The sequence below is a fragment of the Rhincodon typus genome, chromosome 14 (genome assembly GCF_021869965.1).
Source record: "Rhincodon typus isolate 14 chromosome 14, sRhiTyp1.1, whole genome shotgun sequence".
NCBI classification, from domain to species: domain Eukaryota; kingdom Metazoa; phylum Chordata; class Chondrichthyes; order Orectolobiformes; family Rhincodontidae; genus Rhincodon; species Rhincodon typus.
This window is the reverse complement of record NC_063345.1, coordinates 40,932,101-40,953,204: the sequence shown is the minus strand read 5'-3', so window position 1 is coordinate 40,953,204 and position 21,104 is coordinate 40,932,101. Positions and strand designations below refer to the sequence as shown.

The following is a 21,104-nucleotide window of genomic DNA, read 5'->3' as shown; positions in this document are numbered from 1 at the left end:
GTACAAATTCAACAGATCTGGCAGCATCTGTGGAGAGAGAAACAGAGTTAACATTTCATGTTTGATAAGACTTCTTCAGAAATGAAATGAGTTGGAAAATTGTCTTTATTATGTGCTGGACAGAGGGAAAGGAGGAGCAAATGGAACACGTTGTAAGGGTAGTGAATAAGGGTACTGACCTGAAAGATCAACTTTCCTGCTCCTCTGCTGCTGCCTGGCCTGCTGTGTTCCTCCAGCTCCACACTGTGTTATCTCTCATTCCAGCATCTGCAGTTCTTACTACTCTGAACAAGTTGAGACTGAACTTGTCACTGTCACTAAGTCACCTTTTATTTACATGTGGAAAGTTCTTAACACAGATCCAGCTTCCTCAGATCCAGCTCTCAGAGTGAACAGAACCTCTGACACTCCTGTTCTTATCCATCAGCCAGGGCTCCCTGATTGGACCAGATGAATAGCCCCACTCAGGGAACTCATGTTCGATGAGGTCTGCCTGGCTGACCTCGTTACAATCACTACAGGTGGACTCAGAGTGAAAGACAAAGATGTTGCTTATGGTGGTGAAGGACAGATAACATGTAACATGAATGTGTGAAAAGGAGAGAATGGATCTCCTCTGCTGACTTTGCATAGCTTGGCTGTGATGTTCTCCATTGCCAAATGTCTTTGTGTAGCGATGTTCGAGATTTGCCAGTTGCCATGGAATTGTACCAATCAATTAGATCAGTTGCAAGATGGGACTGCAGGTATTCTATTGGAATCGCTCATGTTAGTAGTAGAGAGGAGGGGGCAGGGTTGTTGATGAATGAGACACTGTTAAAACCACTCAGTCCTTAACTTTTTCCATTGTTGGTGAAGACAGCGATAAAGATCAGACAAGGGGCACTTGTGGTGCAATGGTAATGCCTTTACCTCTGGACTAGGAAGCCTGGGTTCAAGTCTCAAATGAGCTAGAGGTCTGTAATAACATCTCTGAACCAGTCATATGACGTAGGAGCTGAATTAGGCCATTCGACCCATTGAGTTTGCTCTACCATTCTTCCATGGCTGTGTGTTTCTCAACCCCATTCTCCTGCTTTTTCCCCGTAACAGTTGATTCCTTTACTAGTCAAGAACCTAGCTATCTCTGTCTTAAATACACTAATGACTTGGTCTCCACAGCCTTCTGCGGCAATGAGTTGCATAGATTCACCACTTCTGGTTGAAGAAATTCCTCCTCATCTCAGTTCCTTCACTCTGAGACTGTGCCCTTGGGTCCCAGTCTCTCCTACTATTGGAAACATTATTGATTAGAAAAATATAAAGATCAGATGAAGGGCAAAATTGTTGAACTTAATCTTTCCAGTTACCTTGATGGAAACTTTATAAGTCCATTTTCTTATGTTTTTCTTCTTTAAGACTGATTCTGGTAGAAATAACTGCAATGTTTCTTTACTTTTTAGCATTCCTATCCCTGAGAATTTGGCAAAGTGTATTTAACATAAAGACAAATCGGGTTAGAGTGGTGGTAATTTCTATTTGATCCAATTTTGTTTATGGGATGTGGGCACCCCTGACTGGGCCAAGCATTTATTGCCTTTTCCTAATTGGCCGTCAGGATGTGCTGCTGAGCTGCCTTTTTGAACCTCAGCTGTCCTTGAGCTGCAGGGACACCTTTGGTGTTGTTAAGAAGGGGTCTCCAGGATTTTGACCAGTGACGGTGAAGGAACAGTGCTATATTGCAAGGCAGTATGCTGTGTAGCTTAGAGCAGAACTTACAGTTTGGTGGTATTCCCAAGCATCTGTCTCTCTTGTCCTTCAAATGGTAGAGCTTGTGGGTTTGGAAGGTGCTGTCAAAGGCCCATGGTGAGTCGTTTCAGTGCGGATTGCAGATGACACACACTGCTATCACTGTGTTGGTGAAGAGAGTAAATGTTGAAGGTGGTGGATGGTGCCAACCAAGCAGGCTGCTTTGGCTTGGATAATATTGAGCTTCTACTGTGGTTTTGGAGCTGCACTCCTCCAGGCATGTGGAAAGTATTCCATCACACTCCTGACTTGAGTCTTGTTGATGGTAGATAGGCTTCTGGGGTCTCTGATCTACTCAGTGGCTGCTTTTATGTACACGATTGGTCCAATTTCTAGTCAGTGGTAACCCCAGGATATCGATAATGTGGAACTTCAGTGATTACAATTGAATGCAAAGGGGGTGATAGCTAGGTTCTGTCTTGTTGGAGATGATCATTGCCTCACACTTGTGTAGAGTGAATATACCTGCCACCTATTACCCCAAGCCTAGATATATGGATGATGTGGAAGTGCCGGTGTTGGACTGGTGTGGATAAGGTCAGCTGTCACTAATACCTGAAGAAGGATTGAGGCTCCAAAAGTTTGTGTTTTCAAATAAACCTGTTGGACTATAACCAGGTGTGGTGTGATTTTAGATATATTGGAGATATACCTATATGGAGATATACCCATACTTACAATAGATTCCAAATGAAAATTAATTGATCAGAGAGATGCATTCATATCCTTTTTTTGAAAAAGAATACAACCATTGAAATAAATACGAAAGAAAATAAGATTCTCTACAATCAGTAATTTTTAAGTCTACTTTGGTGCGCTGTGTTAAGTGATCAAAATGATACATCATGAGAATGTCCCCTCACATATTCCTTGTCTTCACGTTCCATTAGTTCTGCGTAATGAGCCATCAGCTCTTATTTCTATCAGTTGCCCAGCTTCTGATAGTCACCCAGGTTGCTATGCAGATTGGAAGGCTGCAAGACCAAATGTGACCACTGGGGTATGCTCTAAGTAACATTGTTCTCAAAAAAATGTGAGAACTCTGTAAATAGCTAAGATGTGCTTTGAGCTTTGGTTTTAGATTGATCAAAGGCTGATTTTGTCCTCCTCTTAATTCTCATTCCATGAGATTTATGTTTATTCCCAGATTGCTAGTAAAACTGTATTTGTGGATTTGCTAATTTGTGGTTCTGAGGAAGGGTCACCGGACCCGAAACGTTAACTCTGTTTTTTTCCTTCACAGATGCTGCCAGACCTGCTGAGCTTTTCCAGCAGATTTGTTTTTGTTTGTGGATTTGCTGACAGGAATTGGATGCAGTCTGTTCCTGTGCTGCACTCTCCTATGTTTTCTGTTCTAATGCAAATACTGGGATACAGAATCTGACTAAGAACAAGATAAAATCAATTTCAATTGTTTCAAAAGGAAGTCTAGCACAAGTGGAAAATTTGAAGCTTTCTGTAAAACTAAGTGGAAATGATGCCTCCTGCCATGTTCACATCTTGCTTGATGGACTAGCATCAAATTAATATTATGCAAAATCTATCTCAATTAAATTGTAAGATTTGCACATTTGCTGTTCTGGCAAAATCACTTCAAGCTTTTTGCAGTCTGGCCTTCTCCTAATTTTAATGGAAGGTTCTTTTCAAAACAGAGAAGTAGAAGTTGCACAATACCAGTGAGTTGAGAATTTAAGCAGTTCACAACCAGAATAAAACATTAAGTTTGACAACAAGCAAGTTGTGCTGTTGGCAGCAATTTTTGACCAGGGCCAGCAGGAAATGGAAATCTTAATGATAATAACAGCAATTTCCTTTGCAATTCATTATGCTTTGTTTCCAAACGTAGGGAAGAAAATGATTTGATGACATGCCCTGCCTCCGCCTGCATGTATGCCACCTCTTTATTTACATTATAGGACTTCTTCTTGAGGCAAGGCTGTTTCTAGAGGCACACATAAATAAAGCAAATGCCATTTTCCCTCTTGTCTATTGCCTAGAGAGAGACAATTCATTTTCAAGGGCTGTCTCCCCCCACATTACAACCATTAGTTATACCCCACCACCTCCAATGTGAACACACACATCCATTTAAAACCTCAAATGCATAAATCTGTTGTAATTGATCCACATTCATCTAAGACCAATCCACCTAGTTTGTCAATTGTCTGATCCAATGTGTTTGAAGGTATATCTGATTTTTCAATAGACACATGAGACCTTGTTTCTTCACCATTCAAGATGTAGGCATTTAATGGAGTATGAAATCCAAGGACACTTCCTGTAAAATTCTAGAACTTTAGGTCATTAGAACTGATCATAGGAAAATAAGACTTCACTATAAAGAAGGAAACTGTTGTGGGGGCTTTGTTCGGCAAAGTATCAGACTCTCCTCAGTGCTAGCACTGGCCTCAGAGTTAGAAGTTGTGGGTTCAAGTCCCACCACAGAATTTAAGTATGTAATCCAAGCTGATACTTCAGTGAATTGTCGAGGAGTACTACATTGCTCTGTTTCAGATGCAAGGTTAATCAGAAGTTCTCTGTGGCCTGTTGTGACACAATTTGAAGAAGATTGATGGCTTCTCTAGTGTTCAAATTACTATTTATCTCACAACCAATATCAATAAAAGCAGATTATGTAATCATTGAATTCATAGCTATTTGTGGAAGCTTGCTGTTCTCAAATTAGCTGCCATGTTTCTGCAAGTTTTTTACACTTAATTCTTAAAATACACTAATTCTTAATGTTCCTTTTATTTGTTTTATGCTTTCTCATCTAGGAAGTGACTGCAACTTATCCTGAACTCCATGAGTTGATGGAATCTGTCCAACTGCATAACCTGAAAGAAGATGATATAATTTTAATCAAAGGGTTACAACAACATTCTGAGGCAACAACAGATGGTTTGCAGGTAAACCGTAAAGCTAGCAAAACAAGCTCAACTGAGGACCTCCCATCTTGCATGCATTTTTCGGATTCTTAAGCTTCTTGAAATGTCTTAATAGGAAATGGAGCAACTTTCCAAATTGTAACCGCTCTTAATATGAATTCATCCTAAAATTATGGTGCAGTTTTATAATGTTGATTAATGGTAGCAACTGAGATGAGGCTCACCAAATCTCAATTCAAAGTGACTGGCAGAGAGAGGCTTTAACCCTGTCACACCATTAAGGAATTGAAGACAGCTCAAGAAGTGATTGAGGGCTTGAGCCAGCTCCGGCCAGCAATTTTCACCGAATCTTTGCACGTTTTCCGTCCTGTAAAACTGAACAAGCTGCTGTTTGGTATTCAGGTGTCAGAGTCAATTAACCCGTTGACCTCAAAGATACATATTGATGACAGTGGTTATCCAATTTATCCAATATAAATGACATTTGACATGAGTCAATGCCTGAGCAGTAGTATCAAAGCATCACAGCATTACCAGTACACTTCGATAGAAATGTGATCTCTATACAACGGCAGTGAATGGTCATGTTCAGACACTGTAATGCCAATCAATGTGACAAATACATGGGTGGTCCCTTCACCTTCCCAACTTTTTGCAAAGGTCTGCCTGCATGACGGTTCTAAACATCCCCTGGCCAGATATCTGCACACTTTCTGCTCAGGAAATCAATTCTCATTTTTACTTTGTGCAAATCCTATGGAGACCAGTTATCTCAATTATTAACCAGTTTTGTTTGAATGTTCCAGATAAAATCATAGCAGTAGAAAGAATACATTTAATAATCGTAGGGCCAAGTGATAAAGTACAAAAAAAGACTTACATTTCTAAGTTGATTTATAATCAATGCATTGCTTATGAAGTGTAATCACTGTTGTAATGTAGGCTAAATGTAGAGCAAAACTTTCTGGATTCTCCCTGTACAACAAGGCTTTATCAAAACCTTATCAAAATGTTCCCTACTTCATCTATCCCTATGGCCTTTCAGAATGTCTGTAAATAACATAGGAAAGGATATACAAAAAAAAGAGACGGTAATCATGGCATTCTAAAAAACATTCATTTTTGACCCATGTTAAGAGAATTCTTTGATGAAAAAACAAAATGGATAATGAAAATACAATATTCTGCTTTATGTTGATTACCATATCACCTTGATTCATAAAATGCAACTTATACAAACCTGTTAAAGTTGATAATATAGGAAGTTAATCAGGATAGTGAAATAGAGGGACTGAAAACAACAAATGTTGGAGATCACAGCGAGTCAGGCAGCATCCATGGGTAGACATCAAGCTAATGGTCCGAGTCTACATGACTCTTCATCAGAGCCATAGAGGGTCCTTGGTGTGGCAATTTGCACGTTATTAAAGATGGTAAGATAAGGTCATAAATTGAGATATTTTGGACGAACGTTGTCTTTGTCATTAATGCAAAATACAAATCAGCCGTCTTTTTTTTTGAACCTACATGGGATAAGGGACATTGTCAGTAAGGCTGGCATTTATTACTGACCCCTAATTGCCCTTAAACTGACTGACTTGTTAGAATTCAGAGGGCCATTAAGACTCACCCATATTACCGTGGATCTGGAGTCAAATGTAGACCGTACCACGCAAAGACAGTAGATTACCTTACCAAAAGTATGCTAGTGAACAAGATGGAGCTTTGCTATGATCACCAATAGTTTCATGTTCCACATTACTGAGACTAGTGCTCAATTCCAGAATTATTAATTGAATTCAAATTCCATCAGCTTCTATAGCCAAGGACTGATAGCCTAGGCCTATAGATTACTAGTCCAGTGACATTACCATTTCAACACCACATCCAAAATTGTTACTTTGTTGAAAAATGGAAAGGAAAGTAGGACAAGGTAAAAGTTGGAATGCAAATTCAGATGGAGCACATCTTGCGCCACTGGCAAAGACCGATTTGACACTCACTGAATATGTATCATTTACAAATGTATACCATGATTGCAGCATGGAAGTTCCAGAAAATTATAGTGAAATTAACAACATTTACAAACGTTGCATCATAATTTCTTAGAACTTTTTGCACTATTCTGCTTTTACTCCTTGCTGAAAATAGCTAGAAAATAATTATCATATTCTCAACTTTGTTAAATCACCAACAATTGTGAAAATGATATTCTGAAGCCAGTCCTTGTCCTGCTGTTGCTGCTTAGAATTAAACATGATCATTTCGTCATCCACTCCTTTGATTGTCCGACTGTTCTTCTCTCTCTTTGGGCTCTATCCCCACCTATCATTTACTCCTTATCCCCTCCCTCCACCCTATCTTCTGCATATAAACAGACATTTTCCTAGCTACCATCAGTTCTGAGGAAGGGTTACCAGTTCCGAAATGTTAGCTCTGATTTCTCTTCACAGATGCTGACAGACCTGCTGAGCCTTTCCAGCAACTTCTGCTTTTGTTTCTGATTGTTCTTTCGGTTTTGATCATTGTCAACATTGCTGATGTTTGCTGAAGCAAATTCCTTCATTCCTTCACTCCAACATTTCTTCCCATCAATAACATGTAATATAAATTCCTAATTTGAAATGTACAAAATACATTGCAAAATTGGATCCTGTTCAATTATTTCATGCAACTGTGAAAAATGAATAGGTTAAACTGGTCTAGCAAGATAAGCTTTTATCCTTAAATAAATTCAGAAAATCAGATAAAAACTGAAAGAAGTGCGGATGCTGTAAATCAGGAACAAAAATAGAAGTTGCTGGAAAAGCTCAGCAGGTCTGGCAGCATCTGTGAAGAAAAAAATCAGAGTTAACATTTCGGATCCGGTGACCCTTCCTCAGAACAGTTCTCAGGAAGGGTCACCAGACCCGAAATGTTAACTCTGATTATTTCTTCACATAGGAAAATCAGATAGCTGGAAGGGACTATCAGAACATCATACTGAATAGTTCAGATGTCATTTATTGTCACTTGTCCTCAAAAAATGGATTAGTTCATTAAATGATCAGTGTTGATTCTGGAAAACTCCTTAAAACTTCAACTGGTGAATAGCGACATCTTTTTTCTGCAGTGAGTGAATAGGATCTGGAAAACAATACCTGAGAGTGTGGTGTGGGACAAATTCAATTGTTTTCAAAAGAGAATTAATCATCAAACATAGTTACCAACAAATAGCGTCATACAGCACAGAAACAGGCCCTGCGACCCAATTCGTCTATGCTGGCCAGGTATCCTAAACTGATCTAGTCTCATTTGCCTGCATTTGGCCCCTATCCCTCTAAACCTTTCCTATTCACGTGCCTGTTCAAGAAATGCAAACAAAACCACCTTGTATTTGTGCCAGTTCTCTGCAAGAAGCAGTGGGCAAAATAGCCTTCTTCTGTTCTGTACTATTTAACGATTCTACTCTAGGGACGTAAGGCAGGAAAACGCAGTATTGAGTAAATTAATTTTACACTCTGAGTCTCTTCAATGCATCATGTTAACGAATCCTCATTTGATAAGTATGAAACTTAAACCAGTGATAAGATTTTGAATATTGCAATATAACAGGATTGTTTTAGCGAATGAATTTAACTTCCACAACATTGACGGGGACTCCCTTCGTGCCAGGGGCTCAGACAGGGTAGAATTCTTTAGATGCATCCGGGATAGTTTCTTGAAAGAGATAGTCCAACTAGGGAAGGAACTGTACTAGTCCTTATAGTGTGGATAGACCTGGCCAGGTGATTGAAGCATCTTGGGTACAATGATCATAATTCTGTAAGCTTTAAGATAGCTATGGATATGGATAAAACTGGTCCTTGAATAAAAGTGTTAAATGGGGAAAAGCTGATGACAGCGGTGCTGAGCAAGAACTGGAGAAATTAGACTAAGAACAGGTCTTTGTAGTTCAGCACCAGCATGTTCCTGTGAGGATGAAAGGTAACGATGGCAAGATTCAGGAACCTTGGATAACAAGGGATATTGAAAGTTTAGACAAAAAGAGAAAGGAACATATGTAACGTTTAGGAAACTGAAATCAGACAAGGACCTTGAGGAAGACAAAGGAAACAGGAAAGAAGGAAGCAGGAGGGCTAAAAGAGGCCATGAATTGTCTTTGGCAAGTATGATTGAGAAGAATCCCAAGGCATTTTATACATCGATTAAGATCAAGAGTGTAGTAGGCAAAGGATAGGTCCAGTCCAGGACAAAACAAGGAATTTATGCATGGAGCCACAGGAAGTGGGTGAGGTCTTTAATTCATATTGATATTCATCAAGGACACGGACATAGATGATGGTCGGATGAGGGAGGGGTACATTGATGTTCTAAAGCATGTCAATTAAGTAAGAGAAGGATTTAGCTGTTTTGAAAAGCATTAAGGTAGGTAAATCCCAGAGCCTAATCCCTATCCCAGGATACTGAGGGAGTAAGGGCAGAGATTTCTGAGGCCTTGATAGAGATCTTTGTAACTTCTTTAGCCACAGGTGAGATCCCAGGTGATTGGAGAATGATTAATGTTTTTCTTTTGTTTTAGAAGGGCAACAGGGACAATCCAGGAAATTATAGGCCAGTGAGTTTTACATCAGTGGTAGGGAAATTATTGGAGAAAATTCTTAGGGACGAGATTTACTTGCATTTGGGAAAGAATGGACTTACAATGGGTGGTCAGCAGAGCTGTATGTAGGGAAGATCTTGTGTCTCAAATTTGATTGAGTTTTTTGAGGCAGTAACAGACACAATTGATAAGGGTGGGAAAGTGGAAGTTGTCTATATGGAATTTACTGAAGCATTTGACAAGGTTCCACATGATAGGCTGGTCCAGAAAATTAAGTCGTATGGGATCCACAGTGAGTTGGTAAGTGAGATATAAAATTGACTTGGTCATTGGGGGAGGTGTTGACCTAGTGGTATTATTGTTAGTCTATTAATCCAGAGACACAGGTAATGTTCTGGAGATCCAGTTTCAAATCTCGCCACAGCCAATAGTGAAGTTTGAATTCAATAAGAAAATCTGGAATTAAGGGTCTAATGATGAATATGAAATCATTGTCAATAGTAGGGAAAATCCGATCTAGTTCCCTAATGTCCTCTAGGGAAAGAAACTGCCATCTTCATCTGGTCAGGCCCACGTATGACTCCAGGCCCACAGCAATCTGATTGTTAATTGTGCATTGGGCAATAAATGCTGGCCTAGCCGGTGATACCTATATCCTGTGAATGAATTATTTAAAAAGAAGAAAGAGAGTAGTTGTGGAGGTGTGTTTTTCTGACTGGAGGTCTGTGACCAATGGTGTTCAGCAAGGATCAGTGCTGGGACCTCTGTTACTTGTAATATATATAAACGATTTGGATGAAAATGTAGGTGGTCTGCTTAGTAAATTTGCAGATGACATGAAAATTTGTGGATAGTGAGGAAGGTTGTCAAAGGATACAGCAGGATATAGATCAATTGAAAATTTGGGCAGAGGAGTGTCTGATGGCGTTCAATTCAGACAAATGTGAGGTAATGCATTTTGAGAGGTCAAATGGAAAAGTAAAGTATACAGTAAATGACAAGACTCTTAGGAACATTGATATACAGAGGGATCTTGGCATACAAATCCATAACTCCCTGAAAGTGGCAACACAAGTGGTTAAGGTGTTAAAGAAGGCATATGGCATGCTTGCCTTCATTGGTCTTGGCATTGAGTATAAAAGTTGGCAAGCCATGTTGCAGTTGCATTAAGCTTTAGTTAGGCCACATTTGGAGTTTGTGTGCAGTTCTGGCCACCTCACTGTAGGAAAGATGTGGAAGCTTTGGAGAGAGGATAAGAAGTTTACCAGAATGTTGCCTGGATTGGAGTGTGTTAAGGTGAGGTTGGACAAATGTGAATTATATTCGTTAGCATATCAGAGGCTGAGGGGTGGCCTGATAGAAGGTATATAAAATTATGAGAGGCATGGATAGGGTGGATAGACAGACTCTTTTTCCAAGGGTGGAAATGTCAAGTTTAGGGGGCATATGTTTAGGGTGAGGGGGAAAGTTTTTAAAGGAGATTTACAAGGCAAGTTTTTACTCAGAGGGTGCCTGGAAGGGGAGGTGGTAGAAGCAACGATGATAGTGACATTTAAGAGGCATTTAGGCAGATACATGAACAGGCAGGTGATAGAAGGATACAGACCATGTACAGACAGATGTTTAAAATATGATTATGGTCAGTATAGACATGGTGGGCTGAAGGCCCTGTTCCTGTGCCATACTGTTCTATGTTTTCTATTTTCTCTGTGTTCTAATTCACTGTAAAATTGTGTTCATAATGTGCAACAGAGGGAAACAAAGATAAAATTGAGAGATAAGAGATAAATAAAAATTTTAATTTGTATTTTCATTTTTTAACTTTTACAAAATTTCCACAATTACAGCTTGAAGTAATTGTATTCCAAAACATAAAAAATAATTTTCAGTGCCAGAGAGGTTGTTAGACAATAGTTAAGACTAATTGTGTTGTTAAACAATTATTTACATCCGAATGCATAGTCCTAATATTTTCTGACATGTTTTCCACCTAATTTGTCCATAAGTAATGCAACTTCCCACTTTACATGGACTTTAATGCCAAGGTACAGGTGTATTTTGTGTCTAAGAAGGGCATATCAGGCAATAATTTCAACATTTAACGAAAAATATGGACTTTGGAAGTTGTTGCCTGATTTATTCCATAATAACTGAAAGCATTGCTAGCCTCACTGCTATTCTTAGCCTAAGATCAAGAGCAATAATGTTAAATTAAAACTCTTAGGCTGGGAATTTCTTTGGAGCTGCTCCTGCTATGCGGTTGTTACTCCTCTGGAAGTACTGTATAAAGACAAATCAGGTTTCCCTATATTTCTGGTTAAAATGTGGCAGCAGATGAAGAGCAGCCACAAGGAAACAGCCAACAGTATTTGTAAAGTTACTGTTGCAATATAAACAAAAGCTAACAAATAATTCTTATAAAATTGATTGATTCTGTTTTTAATAACTAAATTGATTGATGCTTTATGTTTTGAATAACAGAATTCAACAGAAGGAGTAATGTGCCTGTCACCCTCACCCAGCTACAACAGTAGTTCTGTATTTTGCAGCCTCCGAAAATATGCATTGGGATTCCAGCATGCAATCCATGCAATTACTGGAAATTTTACTGATACCATTGATCAGAGCACAGAGCACATTTCCACTAGTGAGACTTGTTTTCCTGATGCTGATCCTCAAAGAATAAAAGTGCCCACTGTTGATGACAATACATGCCCTCATCATAATTCTTTTCCTGAAGTTGATAATCCACACCTGCCCACTACTGATCTTCCAATATCAGAGCAGTTGTATCATCAGATGTCAGTTTCTCAAAGGATTTCTAGTCCTGTACATCCTTCAGTAGGTAGTCTTGCAGAGGACATCCAGTTGCCAATTATAATAACAGACACAGTTGTGGGAAATCCTTCCGATGTTCCATGGGCCAATGAATCTCAGTTCTTTGAGGTACTTTCCAATTATGCAGAGGCTATGTCAACTGAAATACTCAGCACAGTAATTACTGATAGTACTGAAGGAAACAGATCCACAGTGGAGCAGCCAGAGGCTTGGGTACCCATTGAAGGCCAAATTTCATCAGAAGCATTTTCACATGATACTATCCAGCATGCCCATTTACATCAAACTTTTACAGGTATTGATGAATGTCCCAAATCATCTCAAGATGGTTTAAGTACAAGCAGAGAAGAAGGATCTGAGGAGAGTCCTGACCTATCAAAAGGTGGGAGGGTAGAAGCTCTTCACTATGGCCTGGCCCATCTGGCAAATAGGGAGGCTTCCAGTGCTTTTCATAGATGCTTTCAGGAAGTTGAGAGTCAAATGGAAGGGAGCTTCGCTGACGATATTTCAAAATCAATAAATGCAGATTCCTCAGGAGAAGCAAAAGTTGCAATACTTCCTGTTGTAGAAAATTATGCATTGAGATTGACCCATGATGTAATTTCTGACAGCACCAGAGAAGCAAGCTTAGAAAGGATGATGACACAAAATAAACTACAGCAAGGAGAAAGTTTGAACTCGCACCTTGCTTATATTGGATCACATAAAAGTAACGACCTTTCAGATATGTCACAATCTGACATTCTTACACACGAAATTGACCATCTAACAAGCAACGAGGTCAGTTCGTCATGTGCTGGACCATTGCTTCAAGGTGATGAACAAGTTGAAACTTTAACCCAAGTTCCACAACGATGTTTGGATGGTTCTTCTCCAGACAGGGAAAGGCATTTATCAATGATAGACAAAGAAACAGCTGATGATTGTGATTATGAGAAACAAATGTTCGATATACTTGGACTCACCAAGAAGGGTTCACTGGATTATCCCGATGCACCTCCACCTACACCACTGAGGCCACAGCTGAGCAGCAGTCAAAGGAGTTTTACTAGAAAGCTCAAGGGAGGTTTGGCAAAAGAATTCCTTCCTTCACCACCTCCACCAACCCCAAAGGAAAACGTCAATTTCTGTTTGTCTGAAGAGGATCGAGAAACTGAGGAAAAGACAGAATTTATGAGAAAGCTAATCCGATCATTGTCTCAAGAGTTCAACGGAAAAGACACTACTGGAATTTCTGAGGCACCTGAAGAGGAGAGTTTGGAACTGATGTCTCCGGCTCCAAAAAGTGAACCAATAGGGAATTCCTGCGGAGATGGAGAAACTGTACAAGACTATTTTAGACATTTGATGTCAGGTATTGTTTTTTCTTCTGCACAAGTAATTTGTGGCATTATGGGTGAAAGTATTGATCTTAAAGCACCCAAACATCAGCGCTGTGATAGTGTTACGTGTAGTGATGAATACCAACCAAATATCCAGACATCAAAAGAACCAAACCCACTTTCTTCTGATCCGGTTATTCCAGAAACAGAAAAGAATTCAATTAAACACATTGAGAATAAACACAGAGACAATTTTCAGGTAAGCATGGAAAGCCTCTTAGAGGACTATGCTGATATGTTAGCACAGAAAATTATCAATGTGGTTATTAACTTTCTGAACCAAATTGACCTACTTGACCATGGAGAACAAAACATGAATGGAAAAAGTGAAATGTCTTTTGAAGATGGAAATAAAGATTGTAGGCATTCATGTCACATTAAGCAGATAAATTCCATGTCAGAGGAGTGGGTAAAAGGAATAATACAATCTGCCCTTCAAGTATTTCATACTCAATATCATTTACAACAAGACAGCTGTACCGACCCTGAGATTTTGCATTCATCAGAACAGTTGCAGAACACAGATTCAGCAGCCAGAAGCATTGACATTGAGGGCAGTACAGAAGAACACCAAATCAAAATGTCATTGGAAACAACTAAATCTGAAGTAAGCAGTGAGGATGAGGTTCTATGCAGTCATCTTGCTTTTACTGAGGCGCAAAATCCAGTTACTCAAGGCTTAGGATGTGCAATTGGTATTGGGACCAGACCAAGCCCTGATGAAGGAACAAGTGATGGCAATAACAATTACAGTCAGTCCCCATACAAGCAGGCGCAGGTAGACGTGATAACTGAAGATCTCACTGGAAAGAACCGAAGTTGCTTTGTTCAAGCAGAAACAAAAATGAGCTTATTTGAACAAAAGGAGGAAAGTTTACGTCAGCATAAAAATGAGGATGAATGTTTAGCCTTTCATTCAGAGGCCATTGTTGAAGATAAAGAAACATCTTCCACCTTAGAATTATCCAAAGTCTTATTGAAGGATCCAGACCACAAACCAATAAATGAAGCATATGCTGAAAACTTAGCAGCAACAATACTTGAATCCTCCTTGGCCGATGCATATAAACATTCTGGTACTGGACTGGTTACAGATGAGATGCCAATGTGTTCTCCAAACACTGAACAGTATAGAAAATCTACTTCTGTTTCTAACAGCCCAGGTGAACAAAGTCCAGAGCTCCAACAGAAAATAAGAACAGAAGAATCATTGAAGGATCGAGAACCTGGTGTTCCCATAATAGAAAACACTAAATCACAAAGCTTAAATGTAGTTGAATATACAGATGTAACATCATCAAAGCAAGCACAGGAGGATCTGAGTCAGTCCACTGTCATGGAACAGTGCCATGCTGAAGAACAGGAAAGTTGTGAGGAAACGAGGAACTCTACTTCCCTTGCTCCAAGGGCAATTGAAGTCTCGTTGGTGAACTTTAAGTCTGCTGGTGTTGATGCACAGGTGCAAGCAATGCTGCAGTGGGCTGCAGCATCTCAGCTTAGCATCACCAAAATTCATATAAGGACTTCAAGTGATGACTTCATACAGGTAAGTGCCACTCACTAGGAATTAAGATTTCTTTCCCCTGTAAGCTCTCAGTTAATGTAAATTGGTTATGACATTATCTTACTTAATGAGCCCACTTCAAAACCATGAACAAATCTACAAAATAATGCATCACAGTCACATTGTAGTTAATTATATTTTGTGTGATGTTTAGACAACATGTTTGATTGAAAACATTTTATCAAAAAAAAATCTTAGTACAGGCAGCACTGCAGGTTGCTATCTGGGCAGTTTGCTTGGTGTTTTCCATTGATCACATAGAAGAACGTCATGTAAATAATTGCTCACTTCCCTCCCAGGAAATTAATCTATGTCTGATTACAATGCAAGTAGATTTTCCCCTTTAGGTTTACCTACTTGCTGGTTGAAATTTCCAAAGATATCAATGGATGTACCTGTTAAAAAATTAACATTTATATTAAGCTTTGTCTGTCTAATGTTTTACAAGAGATTAAACATTGCTTATACTTGTGAAAAATTTTCAAAACTTAATGGGAGATCCTCAGTTTGAAACTGAAACTCAGCAAGTTGTGGAGAAACTTGGAGAGATGTCTTTCCCCTGATTGGACTATGATAAATGAATCATGTATTTTGACACTGAGCTACTGTGTACACGCGAGTAAAAGTTGACCTCATGTAAAAGCCAACACCTTATTTTTGGCCAAAAAATCTTGAATTTTCCATTTATCTCATGTAAAAGTTGACCCTAGTTCTTCGGCCCAAAACATTGACTTTCCTGCTCCTCTGATGCTGTCTGACCTGCTGTTTCAGCCTCACACCTACAGACACAATCATATACCTAGTTGAGGTTTTGAAATTTCTTCATCATTTTGTGTAAAAATGTTCTCTAGAGGAAACAAAACATATACAGCAGCATTTGAAATGAAAGTTATTGAACTTGCAGAGAAGACAAATACCTGTTTGGCAGCAAGAGAATTTTGTGTTTCAGAGAAACTTGTGAGAGACTGGAGAAAGATATCGAACCAGTTTCAGACATTGCCAAAACAAAAGTGTGCCAACAAAGGTAAACCTAGCAAGTGGCCACAACTGGAGAAAAAAGTTGCTGAGTGGGTACTTGAAAATCATCAAAATGGAAGCTGTGTTAGTAGTGAAGCCATCCAAATCCATGCACAAAACAAATCATAGGATGGAATTTCGCGTTTTAAGGCAAGTGCTGAATGGTGCACAGGTTCATGAGAAAGCATGACTTAGTACTCCAGCAGAGAACTAACATTGCACAAAAGCTGCCTGTTGAACTCCAAGATAAGATATTACAGTTTCACCACTTTGTAATCAGAAACTGGCAAAAGAAAGGCTACAAGTTATCATGCATAGGAAACATGGATGAAATGCTGATGAGACTGAACATGCTGGAGAATTGAATGGTGAACCAAAAAGGAGAAAAAAACAGTATTGGTGAAAACCACTGGCCATGAGAAAAGTAGGTTTACTTTAGTTGTTTGTTGTGTGGCTGATGGCACTAAGTTAAAACCGATGATTGTTTTTAAGACAAAAACTTTGCCAAAGGAGAAATTTCCAAAACGAATTATCGTCCATATGTATCCATGAGGCTGGTTGGATTAAGATAGATGTAGAAAATGGATAAAAGAAGTTTGGAATTTACGACCTGGTGGACTACGCAAGGAAAAGAGTTTTCTCGTCTGGGACCAGTTTAGATCACACCTAGTGAAGGTCATTGTTGATAACATCCGATCACATAACACTGATGTAGCTGTAATTCCCAGCAGACTTACGAGTGTTTTGCAACTAATGAATGTTAGTATCAATAAGCCATTTAAGGACATCATGAGAATGAAGTGGAATAACTGGATGTGTGATGGAGAAAAACATACAGGAGAGGAGGCAGTATGCGGGCTCCATCACTGCCACTGATCTGTGAATGGATCGTTGAATCATGGAAGGAAATAAAAGCTGACGCTATTTTCAAATTATTCAAGAAATGTGGAATTTCAAATGCTTTGGATGTTACAGAGGACTATTATCTATGGGATGACATAGATGAAGAAAAAGAAGTGGATGATGAGCTATCTCTAAATATGGACAGCGAAGATGAAAAGGCTCCATACAATGATATCATTCATCCTAAAGATGTTGAACACGTTTAATTTTTGTATGTACAATTAAAAGCTTACTACCGGTAATTCATTTTTGTTTTTATTGTCTTTATCAGATAATCACCGGTATCCAGTAATTCATTGTGTTTTTCTTCCTTATTTGTTTAGAGATCAATTGGGCTTCTGTTAATGATATGGTATTTTGGACTGTAGCATGAATTTCAGCCCCTCAAAATTAGTATCCACTTTTAAATTTAATATTAATTTTAAGAAAGTCTAAAAAATTCGACTGCTACACGAGTATATACGGTATACAGATCCAAGAAGGTCCGATCTTTGGACTACACTGTTTTCAACTAAGGTCAACAACTAAAATTATAGAATCAGGGATGAGTTCTGTTTCTGATCAAAATCCACTATTACAAATACGTACATAGGTCAGGTTTTGTTGTGTTGCTCCTACATCAAATAACTTTTTGCCAATCATGTTTTAAGCTTCATATTTGATAAGATATGTGTTTTTTTTCTGTGGAATGCTTGGCATGGATCACTGCTTTCAGAGAGAAGGCTTTACAATTCGGACACATAATTATGTGGACTTGGTATGGTTTCTGTTTTATTGCAAGTTACTTACTCATGGCTGATATGATTTCATTTGCTGTAAGAGGACAGAACCAGGAAGCCTGACCAGACAGGAAATTCTGACTGGAGAGGATTGTATTTTTTTCCGGTTCTAAGTTTAAAATTTACACCATCTCTGTCATATTGGAAACAAAGTAGCTGTCTCCTCTGTGCTATTCTGTTAGTTCCAACTTCATTTTTACTTCAAGCAACTAATTGGTTCATCTGTAATCTGTTTGCAGTTATAAACGTAGCTAAGTTGTGTTTGGGATGGTTAAATTCAAATTATTTTTGAGATATCTAAAAATAACAGAGGGATTCTTTGGATGCGGTATGTATCCAGTTAGAAGAGCTAGCAAAACAGGGTGGGAATTACATATGATTATTTTTAACTAAACACAAATAAGTGTTCTAAAGATATGATGTCATTGCCCACAGGGTAATAAGTTTAATATTGCAAAGCTAATATTTACCAGCTGAGATTTTTTAAGTATAAAATTTGCTTAATTCTTATCACTCCAATATTTCTTTTTGAGGTTGGGTTACTATTTTTTGGCTATTCCTTCTCAGCTGGAGGGTGGCTAATGTTGTGCCTTTATTTAAGAAAGGCTGCAAGAAGAAGTCTGGGAATTATAGATCAGTAAGTCTGACATTGGTGGTGGGTAAGTTGGTGGGGGGATTCTAAGAGACAGGATTTACTTGCATTTGGAGAGGTAAGGACTGATTAGGGATAATCAGCATGGCTTTGTGTGTGGGAAATCGTGTCTCACAAACTTGATTGAGTTTTTTGAGGACATAACCAAAAAGATAGATGTGGGCATTGTGTACATTGACTTTTGTAAACCCATTGACAAGTTCCACATGGTGGACTGATTAGTAAAGTTAGATCACGTGGGATTTAGTCAGAAGTCCCACAACACCAGGTTATAGTCCAACAGGTTTATTTGAAGTCACACAAGCTTTTGGAGCACAGCCCCTCCATCAGATGCAGTGAGAGAGCAGAGCACATGGACTTAGAGTTATAGGCCGCAACCTTAAAATTGAGATAGAGTTCATATTCTCAGCTTGTGTTCAAGATACAGCAATACAGTTACAAGATACTGCCAAACAGACGAGGCAATGGAACTACACCACCTATGTGCACACCAAGAACAAGAAACTGGAGAAACTTGGCGTCATCACCAGCAGTGACAAAGCCACCCCTGGTACCACAGTTGATAGCAGTACCACCGCGGGAAGATCAATTGTCAACTGATTTGATGACATCCTTCGACTGGACGAAATCAAAGTTCTCAGCCGAGGCCTCAATTTCTGCCCCACCACCAAAATGGACCCCAATGATTTTGTGGCAGACACAGAGGAATTCATCAGGCGAATGAGACTCCAGGAATTCTTCCACAAACCCCAAGATATCAGCAGCGAGCCCAAGGAGACAACCAAAGAACCGGAACAGTCGACAGAGTGATCTGTGATGCAGCGACCAAAGAAGAAGGAATCAAATTGGACCCCTCCGCGAGGATGCTGCCCTAGGCTCGACATGTATGCTCAAGCCATCAGGAGATGTGAGTGCAGCTGATGAATCTGGTATTAACATAAGGTAGCGCAGAATGTCACATAAGCACAAGCAATGCCATCTGTGCTCTCAAGACCATTGCACCATTGTCATCAAACCAGCAGACAAAGGAGGAGCCATCGTCAGAATAGGACGGACTACTGCGAGGAAGTGTACACACAACTGAACAACCAGGAACATTACAGACAACTATCTGCCAGTCCAATCAAAGAACACACCCATCAACTCAACTGACTGATCAAGACTTTTGATCCAGACCTTCAAGAGTACCCTATTACGTTCTCATCATGTAGGAGACTTCTACTGCCTTCCAAAGATACACAAAGCCAACACACCATGATGTCCCATTGTATCAGGCAATGGGACCCTGTGTGAGAACCTCTCTGGCTATGTCGAGGGCATCTTGAAACTCATTGTGCAAGGAACCCCCAGCTTCTGTCACAACACTACAGATTTCTTACAGAAACTCAGCACCCACGGACCAGTCGAACCAGGAACACTCCTCGTCACAATGGACGTTTTGGCACTCTACACCAGAATTCCCCATGACGATGGCATAACTGCAACAGCTTCAGTACTCAATGCCCACAACGGCCAATTTCCAGATGCCATCCTACAACTCATTCATTTTATCCTCGACCACAACGTCTTTAACTTCAACAACCAGTTCTTTATCCAGACACACGGAACAGCCATGGGGACCAAATGTGCACCGCAATATGCCAATAATTTCATGCACAGGTTCAAGCAAGACTTCTTTGCTGCACAGAACCTCTGACCAACGCTATACATCAGATACATTGATGACATATTCTTCCTTGGACTCCTGGCGAGGAATCCCTGAAACAACTACATAGTAATATCAACAAGTTCCATTCCACCGTCAGACTTACCATGGACTACTCTTCAGAATCAGTCTCGTTCTTGGGCACATGCATCTGCACAAAGGATGGACACCTCAATAGCTCACTCTACCGCAAGCCCATGGATAACCACATGTACTTCTCTAGCTTCCACCCTAAACATACTAAAGAAGCCATCGCCTATGGACAAGCCCTGTGCATACATACGATCTGCTTGGATGAGGAGGAACGTGAAGGACACCTGCAGGTTTTGAAGGACGCCCACATAAGAACGGGATACGATGCTCAACTCATCGATCACCAGTTCCGACGTGCCACAGTGAAAAATCGCAATGATCTCCTTAGAATCCAACACAGGATAAGACCGATAGAGTACCCTTAGTTTCTCCTCTCCAGGCAAGTACTGGAAAACTACGCCATGTTCTTCGCAGCCTTCAATATATCATTGATGATGATGAGCATCTCACCAAGGTCTTCCCTACACCTCCACTTCTCGCTTTCAAACAACCGCCAAACCTTACAGAGACCATTGTTCACAGCAAACTACCAAGCCTTCAGGATATCGACCATAACACCACACAACCCTGCAACGGCAACCTCTGCAAGACATGTCAGATCATCGACATGGATACAACCATCACGCATGGGAACACCACCCATTACATATGCGGCAGATACTCAAGTGACTCAGCCAGTGTTGTCTATCTCATACTCTGTAGGCAAAGATGCCCCGAGGCATGGTATACTGGCGAGACCATGCAGACGCTATAACAACGGATGAACGGACACCCTGTAACAATCCCAGTGGGGGAACACTTCAGCTATCAAGGACATTCAGCCTCCAATCTTCGGATAAATGTCCTCCAAGACAGACTCTGAGATACACAACAACGCAGAATCGCTGAGCGGAAACTGATAGCTAAGTTCCTT

At 39.8% G+C, this 21,104-nt stretch overlaps 1 protein-coding gene across 1 annotated transcript in view; it reads left to right on the top strand.

Annotated features, from left to right (window-relative positions):
* The window catches only part of si:dkey-171c9.3, a 49,293-nt gene extending 30,300 nt beyond the window's left edge, over nt 1-18,993 (top strand). Inside the window, exons 3-6 of the mRNA XM_048605315.1 lie at nt 4,566-4,697; nt 11,740-15,024; nt 17,234-17,243; nt 18,815-18,993. Coding sequence (XP_048461272.1) covers nt 4,566-4,697; nt 11,740-15,024; nt 17,234-17,243; nt 18,815-18,993 — 3,606 coding nt within the window. The remainder of the gene's footprint in view (nt 1-4,565; nt 4,698-11,739; nt 15,025-17,233; nt 17,244-18,814) is intronic.
* The last annotated feature ends 2,111 nt before the right edge of the window (nt 18,994-21,104 follow it).